This window comes from Rhinoderma darwinii, chromosome 4 (assembly GCF_050947455.1).
Source record: "Rhinoderma darwinii isolate aRhiDar2 chromosome 4, aRhiDar2.hap1, whole genome shotgun sequence".
NCBI lineage: Eukaryota > Metazoa > Chordata > Amphibia > Anura > Rhinodermatidae > Rhinoderma > Rhinoderma darwinii.
This window is the reverse complement of record NC_134690.1, coordinates 112,048,550-112,067,337: the sequence shown is the minus strand read 5'-3', so window position 1 is coordinate 112,067,337 and position 18,788 is coordinate 112,048,550. Positions and strand designations below refer to the sequence as shown.

Sequence of the window (18,788 nt, the reverse complement as noted above, 5' to 3'; positions counted from 1 at the left end):
AATTTGTGACTTATTCCACTTTTAAACCGCACTTTGGGTTTTCTTTGGCGTATTATTATGTTGGCTGTATGTGGCAGTATTAACTTGGCACTACATGATCGTATTATGTGGGCGGAAATTAAAAGAAAACCTCTAAAAAGGAAAGTGTGGGAACCCTACTTTGCTTGATGTCCAGGGCCTCATTTTCTATAAAACTAGCTCTACATTTTAGGTGTTAGCATGAAAATCGCATTCATTATTATCTTTCCAACTACATAATATTGTAGTGTCAGATGTGTAATGATTTTAATGTTTTTTTCCCCCTGTATTTATGATGCTGTCTCTGGCAAATCAATTACCTGGGAATGACAGTTTTACCCAATACATTTTCCCATCTAGTTTATAGATATTATTTATTATTATTATTATTGATCTTTTATGCTGTTCAGCACTTATAAATGAAAGTTGAGATACTGATAGCGGAAGTACTCTGCATAATAATCAATATACAATATATAGTGCCACCTAGTGCCTTATAATGTCTAAACAATAACTTTTTATTCTCAATCCCCTGATTCTATAGGTCCACAAGCAGTATTCATGGTGGGCTTCTTATCAATGTGCTTGAAAAAAAAAAGAGAAAAATAACAATGGGGTAAATGAAACAAGATTCCCCTGCCACTTTTTTTTATTAGTATAAAAAAGTAGTGGCGTCTTTATTGTAGCTTTGTTGAGGTTTTATGCTTTTATGAAAATCGTGGAAAAGGTGCCAAGGTGGCGCCAAAGAACCACTTTGCCTTGGCAAGTGTATTTAGATGAAAGGCTAGGGCAGTAAACTACATCTACAGTGAAGGAAATAAGTATTTGATCCCTTGCTGATTTTTTAAGTTTGCCCACTGTCAAAGTCATGAACAGTCTAGAATTTTTAGGATAGGTTAATTTTACCAGTGAGAGATAGATTATATATATATAAAAAAAAGAAAAGAAAATCACATTGTCAAAATTATATATATTTATTTGCATTGTGCACAGAGAAATAAGTATTTGATCCCCTACCAACCATTAAGAGTTCAGCCTCCTCCAGACCAGTTACACGCTCCAAATCAACTTGGTGCCTGCATTAAAGACAGCTGTCTTACATGGTCACCTGTATAAAAGACTCCTGTCCACAGACTCAATTAATCAGTCTGACTCTAACCTCTACAACATGAGCAAGACCAAAGAGCTTTCTAAGGATGTCAGGGACAAGATCATAGACCTGCACAAGGCTGGAATGGGCTACAAAACATAAGTAAGACGCTGGGTGAGAAGGAGACAACTGTTGGTGCAATAGTAAGAAAATGGAAGACATACAAAATGACTGTCAATCGACATCGATCTGGGGCTCCATGCAAAATCTCACCTCGTGGGGTATCCTTGACCCTGAGGAAGGTGAGAGCTCAGCCGAAAACTACACGGGGGGAACTTGTTAATGATCTCAAGGCAGCTGGGACCACAGTCACCAAGAAAACCATTGGTAACACATTACGCCATAATGGATTAAAATCCTGCAGTGCCCGCAAGGTCCCCCTGCTCAAGAAGGCACATGTACAGGCCCGTCTGAAGTTTGCAAATGAACATCTGGATGATTCTGAGAGTGATTGGGAGAAGGTGCTGTGGTCAGATGAGACTAAAATTGAGCTCTTTGGCATTAACTCAACTCGCCGTGTTTGGAGGAAGAGAAATGCTGCCTATGACCCAAAGAACACCGTCCCCACTGTCAAGCATGGAGGTGGAAACATTATGTTTTGGGGGTGTTTCTCTGCTAAGGGCACAGGACTACTTCACCGTATCAATGGGAGAATGGATGGAGCCATGTACCGTCAAATCCTGAGTGACAACCTCCTTCCCTCCACCAGGACATTAAAAATGGCTCGTGGCTTGGTCTTCCAGCACGACAATGACCCGAAACATACAGCCAAGGCAACAAAGGAGTGGCTAAAAAAGAAGCACATTGAGGTCATGGAGTGGCCTAGCCAGTCTCCAGACCTTAATCCCATCGAAAATTTATGGAGGGAGCTGAAGATCCGAGTTGCCAAACGACAGCCTCGAAATCTTAATGATTTACAGATGATCTGCAAAGAGGAGTGGGCCAAAATTCCATCTAACATGTGTGCAAACCTCATCATCAACTACAAAAAACGTCTGCCTGCTGTACTTGCCAACAAGGGTTTTGCCACCAAGTATTAAGTCTTGTTTGCCAAAGGGATCAAATACTTATTTCTTTGTGCACAATGCAAATAAATATATATATTTTTACAATGTTATTTTCTGTTTTTTTTTTTTTATATAATCTATCTCTCACTGGTAAAATTAACCTGTCCTAAAAATTCTAGACTGTTCATGTCTTTGACAGTGGGCAAAATTACAAAATTAGCAAGGGATCAAATACTTATTTCCTTCACTGTATGCCCTGGGTGAAGGAAAGCCTAGATGCAACTCTGACTGAATAAGTACTGCAAAGATCCGTTGTTCAAATCCATTTAATTCAGAATTACATGCTCCAAAATAGTACTAATAGAACTAACGCCGTAACTTGCTGAAGAATGTCTGCCAGCCCCAGCTTCTCACAATAAGTCTTATTGGCTTAGTGGCTAAACAGCAGGGTAGCAATGTATTGAAATTAGTGGCGCATTGATTCACGAGATACAATGGCACTAGTTTCATTCAGGATAGACCACACAAATGTTCTACTCTATAGAAATTCAAGGGCAAGCAAACATTTACTGATATCAAGATATATACAACAATAAAGTAAACAAACTTACAAAGTTTATTAGTCAAAGAAGGAAAAAAAAAAATGGAGGGGATGGTATATGATCAAGTGGTGCAATGGTGTCCTACTTGTTTTATTACAGAAAAATGATCATTACTCTACCATGTGCTGATTCCTTAAATAGTCCATTTCTTCCATAGCTATTCCAAGATCTGAAAAGTAAAGATGTGTGCCGGACATTCCGAAGATCAATCAATAAAAGGCTAGGTATAACGGCATTAGGAGGGACCTCCTCTATATCCAGCCAGGGAACACAACATTCCTATTCAGGTAAGAGTACAACGCAGAAGCTTCTTCTCTTTCTTTTTTTTTTTTTCAAATTTTTATTTTCAAGAAAGGAAATGGGGATACAGAAAAAAGAAAAGGGTGACATGGGTACAGAAAATGCCTACAAGGGCAGATCATTTCAACCTTTATTTCAACAAAAATAAGTAAATATGCAATTAAGGTCCTCCCAACATAACACCAACGATACATAGCAAACATTAGTATAGAGAGATATGAATACCAGCATTAAGCCCTCATCCGACCCTCCATCACCCACATCTCAATCAATTATTAGTAAACGATTGGTCCAAAGAGGGAAGTGAACGAAAGGTAGACAGAGTAAAAGGAAAAAGGAAGGGGGTAGAAGAGAAAGTATTAAGAGGGAGAAAGGGAGATGCTCTCCCATCACTCTCCCCCCCCACAGCCCATCAAAGACAAGAGAACTCAGGAGCTCTCTGGTCCCCCACTAATCAGTTCACCCATGCAAAATCCATGCCGGATCATCTCCCAGCGTGATTCCCGTGATCTCAAGTATGATATCTTGAACCTCTGACCAATAGGGGCAAAGGCTCTCACAGCTCCAGAATATATGTAAAAGCGTTCCTTCTTCCTTGCCACATCTCCAACATAGAGGAGAAACATCCGGGAACATTTTATGTAGCACATGTGGGACTCTGTACCAACGGGATAGTATTTTAAAACTGGTTTCCTGATAAGCGTTACTAATAGATGCTTTATGTGTGAGGAGCATGATCTTTTCCCTCTGCTCTTGTGTTAGAGTAATCTGGAGATCTCTTTCCCATTTCGTAATATATGGTGGGATGAAATCCTCAGCAGGAGTGAGCAGCACACAGTAAAGACTGGACAGGGCCCGTCTCACATGCCCCGTTTGAGAGCATAAAGTTTCAAAGGGAGTTAGTGTGCGGTCATAGGAAGCCGGTGTAGGCAGTAGTGATAAGTAATGAGTCAATTGTATCGTCTGCCTTTGGGACGCTTCCGGGAGACCCTCTGGCTGGGAAAGCTCTCCTCCGCACAGCCAAGTGTTGCCACTATAAAAATTACTTACTCTAAAACGCCCCTGCTGTACCCAAATCTTGAAGGTCTGATCAGACAGACCTGGGCCAAACTCCGGATTACCCAAAACCGGTGTGAGGGGTGATAACATTCGTGAAAATCCCTCTCTACTCCGCACCTTTCGAAACACCTGTAAAGTTGGATATATGGTAGGATGATCACTTAGTGACCTCCAATGACCCACAGCCATCCAAGGTAGGCATTTCAATGGGAGGTCTGTAAAACCTTGTTCCACCGCTATCCAATCCTTAAAGGGTTCATGGCGGCACCAATCCACCAATCTAGCCAAATGAATGGCATGGTAATATTGCTCCACATCCGGCAGCCCAATTCCCCCATGACGCTTGGCCAGAACCAGGATTCTCCTCTGAAGTCTAGGGTGTTTGTTGGCCCACACAAATGAAGTAAGATATTGATATACCGTTTAAAAAAAGGAAGAGGGTATCTTAATTGGCAGTGCCTGCAGCGGATATAAGAGCCTGGGTAGAACATTCATCTTGATGATGCCCACTCGTCCAAACCACGAGAAAGTTCCCTTTGTCCACCGGGCCAAATCACCCCTCAACGCCTGCAGTAGCGGTGGGAAGTTAAGTTGAAATGTCCGTTCTACACAACTCGGTAGTCTGATACCCAGATATTTTAATCGAGTCACATGTCCACCTAAAAGGAAAATTGGCACCCAAAGCCCTCCCTTGATCCTGTGGAATATTTAACGTCATCGCCTCCGACTTCTGAAAGTTAATTTTAAAATTGGACAATGATCCATATATCCGAAATTCCTTCATAAAGTTGGGCATAGAAATATGGGGAGAGGTCACAAAAAATAATAGATCGTCGGCATATGCGGCCACTTTTACAGATTTATCCCTCAGCCTTAAACCTTGCACATTAACGTTACCCCTGATCTTGCATAAAAAGGGTTCTAGCGCAAGAGCAAAAAGCAGAGGTGACAGTGGGCAGCCCTGTCTCGTACCGTTATGAATCCGAAAAGGAGAAGAATAGGTACCATTTACCCTCACAGAAGCCGAAGGCGAGGAATACAGAGCGCCTACCCAAGTTCGCATGTTGGGCCCCAGACCCAGATATTCCAAAGTTCCAAACAGAGATGGCCACCCGACCCGATCAAAGGCCTTCTCCGCATCTGTAGACAAAACGATCGCAGGAGTTTTTCTGCGAGTTGGCCCAGTGGACAAGATTAAGAGCCTTAGTCGTGTTGTCTCTCGCTTCCCTAGATGGAATGAAACCTGTTTGGTCTCTGTGGACCACTGTGGTCATCAATGGGGCTAACCGATTTGCCAATATCTTAGAAAATAATTTCAGATCCACGTTGAGCAGGGATATTGGTCTGTAACTAGAACAAGAGGAGGGATCCTTGCCGTCCTTTGGAATAACCACTATAGTAGCATTTAAGGAATCTGAAGGGACTGAACTGCCCGATGATATTGCATTGAGAGCCCCCAGAAACCTGTCCGCCAGTTGAGCCATAAACATTTTATAATAGCCAACCGTCAGTCCATCCGGACCCGGGGCCTTCCCTGGTTTGGTGTCTTGCAATGCCCTTGAAAGCTCTTCAAGAGTTATTTGGTGGTCTAATGCGGCGCAATCGTCGGAGGACAGTTGAGGGAGACCCAAAGAAGATATGTATTCCTGGATAGCCACACGAGTGGGTTTAGAATGCGGCTCTAGCTGGTAAAGAGACTAATAAAACTCCCTAAAGGAGCGGGCAATATCCCTCGGGGAGGTAACCTTCACACCCGTATTTGAAGTAATCTGGGGGACATACGTGGAATCTCTCTGGACCATGAAGGCATTTGCCAGAATTTTCCCTGGCTTATTTCCACATTCATAAGCTTCTTCTCTTTCTGCCTTACTAAGTGCTCAGGAAAGTGATACCTTGTCATGGTCCTGTGAGGATGGGTGATCATAGTATGAGCCGCTGCCTTCATACTGTCGCTGTTCTCCCAGTAGATAACTGTACTGCTGCTTCTTTCAGATGAAGAGAAAGTGGCTTTTGTGAACTGGATAAATAAAGCTTTAAAAGATGACCCAGACGTCAAACATCTTCTGCCTATGAACCCTTCCAACAACAGCCTCTTCACATCACTAAGGGATGGGATTTTACTGTGGTAAGTGCTATAGTATAACTGTATTGTTTTATACTCCTGGTTTATAGTCCTGTTAGTGGCTTATTACAAAATAGTTTCACACAAATAGTTTCATATGGTTGAGGAAACATTGTTTATAAAATCCTTAATCTCGAATATTAAGGATTTTCCAAATGGTTTCCTTAAAAGCATATTTTAATAATAGCCTGATAGTCCTCAAACTGGGTCTGTTCCTCAATAGCTTATTTAACGGAGCTTATTTTAGAAATTAAAGGTACAAGACAATTGCTGAACACCGTGTTTCAGGATGACTTGCTAGCAAAAATAATTTTCTTCTTTTCAACCTTGTTTCTCAACTCTTTATTAAAGGTGTTCTATACGGTTTAATGAGTACAGGTCCAATTACATGGCCCGATATGGGCCATAAAAACGAGCGCCGATCAGAGAAACAGATCGTTGATTGGCGTTCGTTCGTTTCACAAGGAGCAATGATTGGTTATGCATGGGACGAGTGATCTTTACTTCGATTGCTCGTCCCCATACATTTCCATCATGTCGGCAGCACATCTCTCTGTTTACATAATATTTATTGCCGCATAAACTACATGATCAGCCGATAAGCAAGTGATTCCTCATTTATCAGCTGATCGTTGCCCTGTTTACACAGGGTAATGATCGGGAACGAGCATTCGTATGAACGCTTGTTTGCTCGATCATTGGTCTGTGTAAAAGGGCCTAAAGGCTAACTGAACAGATCGCTGTTAAAGGGGTATTTTGGATTCAGCGATTAAATGTTATTCTTGTATAACTAAAAGTTATTTAATTTTCCAATATACTTTATGTATCAATGTGTAAATTCCTTATGATTTTAAAGATCTCTGCTTGCTATCATTTAATTAGAACATTCCTTGTTTGGTCTTGGTCATATGATGGACACACGAGTGCTTGGCTTATTACAGGACACATGTATAATTACTGTACTGTAACTTTAATCAGCCCAGCACCTCTGTGTCCATCACATGATCAGGACAGATTTTTATCCACAGGAAGTAAACAATATAAGTTCCTATTGTAGAACAGCATGCAGAGATATTGAACGTGGGAATTGATACAGAAAGTATATAGGAAAATTGTATAAGTTTTCATTATACAAAGAATAACATTTATTTGCTGAAACTGAAATACCCCCTTCAAGTATATAATATACACTATCATATATTTTAGTCACCATGCACTAATCAAAGGGGATGAAAGTTAAGGGGATGTCCTCACATACACTTCACATGGGCTTTAATATGGACATGAAACATACAACGGTTCCTTAATAAGGTATCTTGTCCATAGAGCAGCCTGTATGGATGTGTGTCTGTGAAGAAATACTGCTGCTCCTTACTGTAGATAATAAATGATTGATGAATCATTTACAGCATTGTGTTTTTTTTTTTAATAGAGTTAGAACACTTTTAAAGCTACGTTCACACAAATTGTGGTGCAGTTTTTCAACCGGAATGTTAAGTGCAAACAAAAAAGCAAAAACGCATACTTACCCTTTGACGTTCTGCAGGCCGGCCTCCTGGGATAACGTTTAAACCCATGTGACGTCTGCAGCTTGTGATTGGCTGCATCGGTCATATGGGATGAAACGTCACCCCAGGAGGCCGGCCTGGGTGAAGAAACACAGAATTATGGGTCAGTAAAAGATTTGCGTTTTTGGGGGCGGAATCGCTGCTTTTCCGCCGCAAAAAAAGGCAACATCTGCTATTTGTGGCGGGGTTTACCTCCCTATTGAATTCAATGGGGAAAACCTGCAACAAAAAACAGCAGTGATTACACAAATACAATTGACATGCTGCGGATTAAACTGCATTGCAGGTAAATTTTTTAGTGTTTTTTCCACCATAAATTTACGTATAGTGTGCATGATGCCTTAGCTGTTTCTGTGTCTGCTTTAAAAATGGAGCGAACAAGGTGGTTACCCTCTGCAGGGTAAAATAAAATCGTATTGATCATCTGTAATATAGTATGTGACCCTTTGTAAGAACCACGGTGACATTTCTTTGCACTGGATTAGGGAGGCTTACATTTTCCAATTGGTCCAGTCAAAATTATTCATTAATTATTTGCTATTTATAAAAGGATTTATTTCTCGCATGGATTAACTCTCTGCTCTTTGCTATCTTGCATTAATAGGAAACACAAGATGGATATGCATTTTTTATGACTTGTCTGGGTGCTGACTTGCTCACAAACAATTAGTTTGGTACCTGACATATTAAAAGACTGAAAACGATAACTGTTATTGTGTATACAATTGTGTAGGGAATGAAAATATATATTTTTTTTATTATACTACAATTTAGAATATTTTTTTTATCATGTTTGTTTTAACGTTTTTTCCCTTTCGTAAAAGTTATATAATATGTTTTGTGCATTATATAGTGCCATGGTAAAAGCCTGTAGGACTGTAGTACAGTGGAGTATTTAATATGTAACAGTTATAAACTTTGTAAAAAAAAGAAAAAGCAAAAGAAAAGTAGAACATGACCAATCCTGTTAAAAAACATTATCATGATGGAAGTTATAAGGAATGGTGCAAATTAATTCATGTTAGCATCGGTTTGAGATCCATAAAGAGTAATAGGATCAGTCAATAGATCAGTTATGATTAGTTTTCCTTTTAACAAATAACTGGAAAAGAACAAACATTGTATGTGCAGAATTTGGTTTACATCTTAAAGGGAACCTGTTACGGTTGTCATACTGGGGTAGATTTATCAAAATAGGTGCAAAATAAAAGTGAAGTCATTTTCCATAGCAACCAATCATATTACAATCATATAGTGAAGACTCCCGGCACATACACTGACAGTATCTATAAACTCCATTCACATGGTTATGCAAAAAGTGTATCCTTTTGGCATACGCTAAGCCAGTATGCGCATCCATACCTTATTTGTCTGTGTGGAAAAGCATAGTAGTCTATGCTATTCCATGCAGGGGCATACAGTAGAAAAACGTATACTGCGTAGTATACTTTTTTTCTACTATGGGGTTCTATCGCCGAGCTATGCCACTGTGATGTGAACAGAGCCATACTTGTAATTCATGCAATTGATTTCTGCTCACTCTGGACTTATATCTAGTGGTCAGTCCTACTGAGTGATTTGAAAGGCTGTCAATCTTTCAGTCACTTCACCCACTGGACTCATAAGCCCATAGAGAGAAGGATTTAAATGAGTAAAATACAAGTTACAGTGCCTATCAAAACTATTCACCCCCCCCCCCTTGGTTATTTTCCGGTTTTGTTGGATTACAAGCTGGAATTAAAATGGATTTTAAATTATATTTTATGTAATGGATCTGACAAAATAGTGTGAATTGTTATAGTACAATACAAAAAATACCTTGTTTAAACAAAACTGAAAAGTTGTGAATACACATGTATTAACCCCCTTTGCTATGAAACCCTTAAATGAGGTGTGGTCTAACCAATTAACTTCAGAAGGCATTAAGGGCATTAATCAGAGATTCGACAAGGGCACCAATGATAATACTGAAGGAGCTTCAAAGATCCACAGTGGAGATGGAGGTATCTGTCCATAGGACCACTTTAAGCCGTACACTCTACAGAGTGGTGCTTTATGGAAGAGTGGCACGAAAAAAAGCCACAGCTTAACACATAAAATAAGAAAACACAATTTGAGTTCACCTAACAGCATGTGACGGACTCCCCAAAGAGGTGGAAAAGGTTCTCTTGTAAGATGAGACTAGAATTGAACTTTTTGGCCATCATTGGAAACGCTATGTGTGGTGCAAACCAAGTACTTCCCATCACCCCGAGGACACCATTCCCACAGTGAAGCATGGTGGTTGCAGTATATTGCTGTGGGGATGGACAGGGATGGGAAACTGGTCAGGATTGAAGAAAAGATGGATGGCAGTAAATACAGGGCAATTCTAGAAGGAACCCTTTCTAAGTCTACGAGAGATTTGAGACTGGAACAGAGGTTCACCTTCCAGCAGGACAATGACCCTAAACATACCGATAAAGCTAGACTGGAGTGTTCCAAGGGGAAACATTTAATAGTCTAGTCTTGGAATGGTCTAGTCAAAGCCCAGACCTCAATCCAATTGAGAATCTGTGGCATGACTTGAAGTTGGCTGTACATCAATGCAACTCATCTAACTTGAAGGAGCTGGAGCAATTTTGCATGGAAGAATGGACAAATATTCCAGTGTCTAGATGTGGTAAGCTAACAGAGACATACCCCAAGAGACTGCATCTGTAATTGCAGCAAAAGGTGGCTCCTTAAAGTATAGACTTTCAGGGGGTGAATACTTATGCACATCAACAGTCTCTGGTTTTTTTTGTCCTAATTATTGTTTGTGTCACAGTGAAAAATATTTTGCACCTTCGAAGAAGTCAGTATATTGTGTAAATCAAATGGTACAAACTCCCCCAAAATCCATTTCATTCCAGGTTGTAATGTAACAAACTCTGAAAAACACCAAGGCATGGTATATAGTTTTGTGGGAAATTATTTAGTATATCAAACTGTCAGCTCCTCCTGCTCTAGGACATGCTGCCCAAAGATAGTGCCGCATGTTTAATGTGACATGTTCTCTGTAAACATGAATATACAGCAAGTTCCATTGATTTATAGACAAAATAACTGAATGGCTGCTATAGAGAAATCCAATTTTCTTCATATTTACAAATAGAACATTTCTGTTCCTCATTTTAATGTTTCGGGGTTCCTATTTTATTTAAGGACCACAAATGTCCTCTAGTGCTTTAACTGCTCTTAGATAGCATTTATAGTTTGTTTTTGTTTTTTGTAACTAAACAACCTTAAATACCCCGGTTCCTTTTTTGGCCTTGTTCCTAAATATATTTTATAGTACTTTCAATCTAAGGTTTTGCTGTGAATTTCACCTATTTCAATCCCATGGTGGTGAATAGATGACATTTCTAATTTCATACACTGACCGGTAAGGCTTCGTTCACACCTGTGTCTGCTTGTTCAGTGGTTCTGCTCCATCAGAGGCGCACGATAAGGGAATAACGGAAGTAACGGTTCCGTTGCACGGTAATCTCGGCCGGAGCCTCCAACGCAGATGTAAAAGGGCCTGATTCTGTTTTATCTGTATTTACATTGTAGTTGTATAGAATAATACTCGTGACATGTGTTGTTTACTTTTATATATATTTTCTTTTTTAATTTAGCAAAATGATAAACTTGTCACAGCCAGATACAATTGATGAACGAGCCATCAACACAACAAAGCTAACACCATTCACCGTTTCAGTAAGTCCATGATCGATGTATTATCTTTTACATAGACTGTATTCTAGGTAATATTCATGTGTTATGCTTGGCGGACATTATTTAGAAGTAGAAAATCACTGTGACATGACATTCTAAGTGTAAATTGTTAGTGCTTTTGGGGAGAAGTTTGAAGTTTTAGACAACCTCTTCCATATGCCCCCTTAGGCCATATGGAGATAATGGAGGGTTAGTCCATGATCAGGGAGCTGAGAGATCCTGCATAGACTGGCTTTCATTCAGGAGGACCTCTCATGTCCAGGACTGGCCTGTGTGACCGCATTAGCCAACCCTACTGAGGTGGTGCCAAAGATGGCCTGGCATCCGAGGCCATTGAGCACCATGATTCTTAATCTTAATAGTATATCATTATTATTTAGACATTTTCTAATACTATTATTAGATTACTTTATGTACTAATTCGTTATTTCTTATTCCTGCTGGTATTAGTTGAGCACTGTATGTTGGTATTTACTTAGTTATTGTGTGGCACTTGTACTTAGGCACTATACAGTATATATTTTTTGCAGTATATGAAGTGGCAGCACGGTTATCTATAGGACTGTATGGAAGTGTAATGTGGCCAATGTATGGCACTATTATTTGTGCACTGTTACTTATGGTGCTTACAGTTAGTCACTGTATGGTTTGGTTATTTATACACGTATAACAGTTCACCATATGGGGGGTGTGAACAGCAGGTACTGCACGGAGCACCATCCAAGGCCGGCCCTGCTCATGTCCGTAGGTTATATTGAAAGTCCATTAATTTTACTATAAAATGCTTCATTTGTCGCCACAGGGGAGATTAACAGTCCCTCCTTATTGTAGAGAAACCTAATAGGTGAAAAGTAGTTGTCTGCAGTGGACAACTCCTTAAAAGATACTGAAAAAGATGAAAATATTTCACAGGTTTGAAACTGGCATAAGATGGTCATAAAAACTGTCACTGTTTGACTGGTTCAAATTGATCAAACAGCTGCGACACTATGAAGCTGCTTAGGATACCTAACACAATGAATTTTGTCTTCATGAGATTGCAGGGGATGTGCTGAGCGTGCTTCTTGCCAGTGACAGCTGTGCTAGATAGAGAGTTGCGAACACGTTTCTGATCTTTAAAATAAATATTGGACTCAGGAAAAGTTATGAGTCAATAAACACCCATATTCCCCACGTGAAAAAAGAACTGTCCCCTTAGACCTCATAACTGGCTGCAAAAGCTTTAACAGCAATAATTGCAACCATGATATTCTTATGGCAGCACGGAATCCATAATATATACTATATGCTTGTGGGTCCTCATTGATATCAATGAATGTTAATGCATTTTCATGTGCACACTTCAGTGCTGTGAGCTGAAATAGAGACCGTTTCAGTTTTCTCCTAATAGAGCATATTGCCTGATCGAGCACATGAAAAGTCGTTCTCTTAAACCAGACAACCTGTGTAACAAAACAATAAATTAATTCCTATATAATAACATCTTTCAGATTTGAAATGCATACACTATTTGGGGACTTTAAGGGTATGTTCATACGTCACAGATTTGTTGAGTTTCTACACAGATTCCACACCAAAAATCCACTGCAATTTACAGTACAATACATGTGGATGTGGTTTTAAAAACCCTAGAGCTACCCTCTCCTATATAGTCAAATAAGAGGCAGACCTGGTGACGCAACTCAAGGATGAGCAATAATTGCATCAGATTTGGGAATTCACAGCCGAAACCTCTTGCAAAGTGCTTATGAGATGGTACCTCATATCTAACCATGTAGCCCATGCTGTACATGGCTTCCCCCCTACTTGTTTTAGGGGTTTTACTTCCATTGGTGACATGCTTTACACCTTGTGGACCTATACCACCTCATCCGCACTGTTACATACTATAATTTGACTAAATTCCCTTCAAAAGTCCTCCTCAACAATGACATTAGGGCTTCCCCATACTAAGCTGAAATTAATTTGTTTATTTGTAGCCGCAGAGCAGGTGATAGCTCCTGAAAACAGCCCATCCTCTGCTTCTCAGAGGTTAGGGTTCATATGCAATATTACATGATTGATGAGAAGCTAACTGCAAACTCACGGCACCCTATAGTCCCTCTTGAAAATATGGGACCGATGGACAACCTATGCGTTTCCTATTGATGGGTCTAAGTTCTCCCCCACCTGGCTATACATACCCTCTCTAGGCCGAACATTTCCTGACAAATGGCCCACCACTACCCCATCTTCCATCGGATTAAAAAAAGAAAACCCCATACACATGTAGTGGCAAAAATCTGCACAAGTTTTCATTCAGATCTGGAATAAGTAAGGTATAGAATGTTATTTTGACCCTTTCAGGTCAAATTTTTTTTTCAATATTCCTAATTACTAACCCAAAGGAAGCCAAAAAGAAGCACGTTCCCAGTTTATAGCAAGATGGCTGCCTGTGTGTGTGAAGACATCAAGAGTAAAACATTAATTATTTGCTTCATTGAAGAGCAAATTTCCTATTACAGAGCAGTGTGTGCTGCATAAAATGCAACGGAGGCTAAAATGTGAACATTTAGATCCATATTTCTGTCTCCATTGTGCCAAGTAGTTAATACAGCCCTGTAATGATAAATTTGCTCTTTGGTGAAGCTCATTTCCAATGATTTGGGCCACACTCATCTGTTTCTGTAGATGTCCAATTCTCTGTCATGTAGAGTGACCATGACTGTGCATAGACATAGGACCTCTGTTCTTTGGATTGGTGATAGTACCAGCAGTTGGACCAAACATTTATGGCAGAACCTATTGATATGCCATAAATGTCTGTAGTGGGAAACCCCCATAACAGTGATGACAATTTTACCTTCTAATTTTAGGTCTCAGAAGTGTGTTGGTGTGTTTTGCTGTCCTGCGTTCATACATTGCTCGGTGTTGCATAAAGAAGTGTATGTGTGGTGTATGTGTGCAGGACAGCATCTTACATGGCAGAGTAGCAGAGTGTACAGTACACAGATAAAAGAGAGGAGCCAAGGGCCGCAGGGTGAGCCAGTTGCCCACCGTTGCTTAAGGTGTCAGAATAATATACTGTATAATCACTCGCAGATAATTATAATATTATAATCTTTTCAGATGTATACAACTACCATCAGTGCTTAACACACATGGTCTTTTTGTTTTTACAATACCTTAGGAAAATATTAACTTGGCTCTGAATTCAGCCTCTGCAATCGGTTGTACAGTAGTGAACATCGGTGCACAAGATTTAAAGGAAGGAAAACCACACTTGGTCCTAGGCCTGTTATGGCAGATTATTAAAGCTGGATTGTTTGCTGACATTGAGATCTCCAAGAATGAAGGTAATCAGAAAGTATTATTCCCTGTTTACTTTTTAACATGAAAAAAGAAAAACCTTATACAGCAGTTACAGTTTGTTGGGGCATTGTAGGGGCATTTATGCTGTGGCTCCAGTTCCAAACGGGCTCAGGTGCCTGAAGGGGCTAAATGGGCTAGCTGTCACATAAGGGGACGCCAATACTAAAAAGGATACATGTTAGTTGGGGGACTATTACAGAGTTTGCATTGAGGCTCAGGAGCTTCAAATCTCTGGTCCAGTATCCTGTAAGATGAGAAGGGCATGTGATTGTTCTTTTGGAATAAATAACTACAGCATCTATTCACTGCAGGGGGAGGGATGAAGTCTTTCTAGTTAGAGGCGATCAATCACATAATGAAAATGGGTACTAACAATGTATTAACAGTATTAGGGCCCTTTTACAGGATAGGGGATGTATACATTTGTGATCGCTGGGCGGGGGCTGACCACTGGGACCCCCAGCAATGAGAAGAATGGGGGACTGAATGTCCCTGTAAAGGATCTGCCAGACACAGCTTCTGTGTCGACACCCGTGGTTAATCAGTCTGCACCTGCTCCTAAGTCTGATAGAGTGACTCGATCATCTACCACTCGGTCTGGGAGGCTGAGAAGTGGGAGAGCCTATCACAGCCTGGCCAGATGGAGCTAGCTCCCGCCCTCTGTCTATTTATACCTTGAAACTAATGGCCAAACTGAGAGGACTAATTAGTCTCTAGAACAATATTTAAGGTGTTTTATCTCTGACTGTCAATATGATTGGGTCTCCTTCATTTCCCTTGCCGAATTTTCCCTTAATAACCGGGTCAGTAACTCGTCAGGGGTCTCCCCCTTTTTCTGTAATTTTTTGGGTTTAATCCACGGTTCTCCTCCGTTTCACCTGGTGGTTCCAACAATCCCGAGGAAGATGTCGTTCATCGGGAACTGTGCACAGTCTGGGCCCAGGTTAAGAAGAACCTAGAGGCATCCCAGAGCATACAAAAGACTCAGGCAGATAGAAGACGTTCTGCTAACCCCTTGTTTGTGGTCGGGGATCTGGTGTGGCTGTCTTCAAAAAATGTGCGCCTTAAAGTCCCGTCCAAAAAATTTGCTCCCCGGTATATAGGGCCATACAAGGTCATTGAAGTCCTTAACCCTGTCTCCTTCCGACTGGAGTTACCCCCGTCTTTTCGAATACACGACGTGTTTCATGCCTCCCTCCTGAAACGCTGCTCCCCATCCTTGGCTACCTCGAGGAAACCTCCGGTCCCTGTTCTCACCCCTGAAGGGGTAGAATTCGAGGTGGCCAAGATTGTGGACAGCAGGATGGTCCAAGGCTCCCTCCAGTACCTGGTCCATTGGAGAGGATACGGGCCTGAGGAGAGGACTTGGGTACCCGCCCGGGATGTTCACGCTGGGGTATTGCTCAGGAGGTTCCATCTTCGGTTCCCCAATAAGCCAGGTCCACCTAGAAAGGGTCCAGTGGCCCCTCATAAAAGGGGGGGGGGTACTATAAAGGATCTGCCAGACACAGCTTCTGTATCAACGCCCGTGGTTAATCAGTCTGCACCTGCTCCTAAGTCTGATAGTGACTCGATCATCTACCACTCGGGCTGGGAGGCTGAGAAGTGGGAGAGCCTATCACAGCCTGGCCTGACGGAGCTAGCTCCCGCCTTCTGTCTATTTATACCTTCAGTTCCTGCTCCTCCTTTGCCTGTGATTCTGCCTGTTTCCTGGCTCTGCTGCTGCTGCTTGTACTATTGTCCTCTGCTTCATATTGAACCTGCTTTACTGACTACTCTCCTGCTCTGCGTTTGGTACCTCGTACACTCCTGATTTGACTCGGCTTGTTCACTACTCTTGTTGCTCACGGTGTTGCCGTGGGCAACTGCCCCATTTCCCTTAGCTTCTGTGTACCCTTGTCTGTTTGTCTGTCGTGCACATATTAAGCGTAGGGACCGTCGCCCTGTTGTACGCCGTCGCCTAGGACGGGCTGTTTCAAGTAGGCAGGGACTGAGTGGCGGGTAGATTAGGGCTCACCTGTCTGTCTCCCTACCCCGTCATTACAGTCCCCCAAAGTGCTCCATGAGAATGGAGCTGTCACGTTGGGTATGTGGACCCACGGTGCCGTACCGCCTTGACGGTATGGCAGCTGGCCAACAGGACACAGGTCACAGTCTATAGTACAGATAGTGTACCTGTGGTAGCTCAGACAGTAGCAAGACAGGCTCGGCTGGGACTAGGCAGTGGCCAGGCGTGGTGCAGCAGGACAGGCATGGTACACAGCACGATTTCAGCTCAACACGGAACTTGACCAGGATAGCACGGGAAACTAGTTACAGGTAGCAGGAATGGGGAACACTGGGAACTGGAAAACACTTAGGAGACCATTTGCATAGACATACTAGGATAATGACAACAAGGCTCAGGCTGTAAAGGATTGGCCTGACACAGCTTCTGTGTCGACGGCCGTGGTTAATCAGCATGCATCTGTTCCTAGGTCTGCTAGAGTGACTCGATCTGCTACCACTCAGGCTGGTAGGCTGATGAGTGGGAGAGCCTATCGCAGCCTGGCCAGACGGTTCTAGCTCCCGCCCTTGATCTACTTATACCTTCATTTGCTGCTTGTCCTTTGCCTGTGATTCTCTTGCTTCCTGGCTCTGCTGTTTCTGCTGTTACAATTTACCTCTGCTTCATATTGACCCTGGCTTGACTTACTACTCTCCTGCTCTGCATTTGTTACCTCGTACACTCCTGGTTTGACTCTGCTCGTCCACTACTCTGTTGCTCACGGTGTTGCCGTGGGCAACTGCCCTTCTTCCCTTGCTTCTGTGTACCCTTGTCTTGTTTTGTCTGTCGTGCACATATTGAGCGTAGGGACCGTCGCCCAGTTGTCCGCCGTCGCCTAGAACGGGCTGTGCAAGTAGGCAGGGACTGAGTGGCGGGTAGATAAGGACTCATCTGTCTGTCTCCCTATCCTGACATTACATAATCACAGGCCCATATATATTTTCTACCCTGGTCCCTGACACAATATGGACCCCCTTGAGGCCCTGGCTCAGCAAATGCAGGTTCTCTCCCTACAGGTCCAAGACCTGGCTCAGAGGTGCAACCAGCGTGATGCTATCCAGGTGGTGCCCTCCACACCACCTCTTGAACCCCACCTCAAGTTGCCTGACCGGTTCTCAGGGGACCGGAAGACTTTTTTCTCCTTTCGGGAAAGTTGTAGGCTCTATTTCCGTTTAAGGCCCTAGCTATGCCATTGATTGATTTGCCTAAACCTGTCCCGGTAGTGGGTATCGACTCCACTCCACTTGCTAATGGTTATTTTACGCAGCATACCCCTGTTTTTGAACTCCTTGTGGGCTCCATTAATTTGGAGCAGTGTTCTGTGTTGGTGATGCAGGGATTATCGTCCGATTTAGTTTTAGGCCTTCCTTGGTTGCAGATGCATAATCCCACGTTTAACTGGAATACTGGGGATCTTACTAAATGGGGTAATGAATGCATGACGTCCTGTTTTTCCATTCATTTGGTTTCTCTCGCTGAGGAGGTGAACACTCTACCTGAGTTTATACAGGATTTCGCTGATGTTTTTTCTAAAAAGGCTTCCGAAGAGTTACCTCCTCATAGAGAGTACGATTGCGCTATCGATTTGGTACCATGAGCTAAGCTCCCTAAAGGTAGGATGTTTAATCTCTCTTGTCCCGAACGTGAAGCCATAGGAGAATATATCCAGGAAAGCCTGGCCAAGGGTTACATTCGCCCCTCTACTTCTCCGGTAGGTGCTGGCTTCTTCTTCTTCGTAGGGAGGAAGGGTGGTGGTCTTAGGCCGTGCATCGATTACCCAAACTTGAATAAAGTCACTGTAAGGAACCAATATCCCCTTCCTC

At 42.1% G+C, this 18,788-nt stretch overlaps 1 protein-coding gene across 3 annotated transcripts in view; it reads left to right on the top strand.

The window, feature by feature from the left end:
- The window catches only part of PLS1 (plastin 1), a 157,879-nt gene that overhangs the window by 81,763 nt on the left and 57,328 nt on the right, over positions 1 to 18,788 (top strand). For all 3 annotated transcript variants that reach the window (XM_075863998.1, XM_075863997.1, XM_075863996.1), the window contains 4 exons: positions 2,935 to 3,064; positions 6,129 to 6,261; positions 11,468 to 11,549; positions 14,737 to 14,902. In XM_075863998.1, coding sequence (XP_075720113.1) covers positions 2,935 to 3,064; positions 6,129 to 6,261; positions 11,468 to 11,549; positions 14,737 to 14,902 — 511 coding nt within the window. The remainder of the gene's footprint in view (positions 1 to 2,934; positions 3,065 to 6,128; positions 6,262 to 11,467; positions 11,550 to 14,736; positions 14,903 to 18,788) is intronic.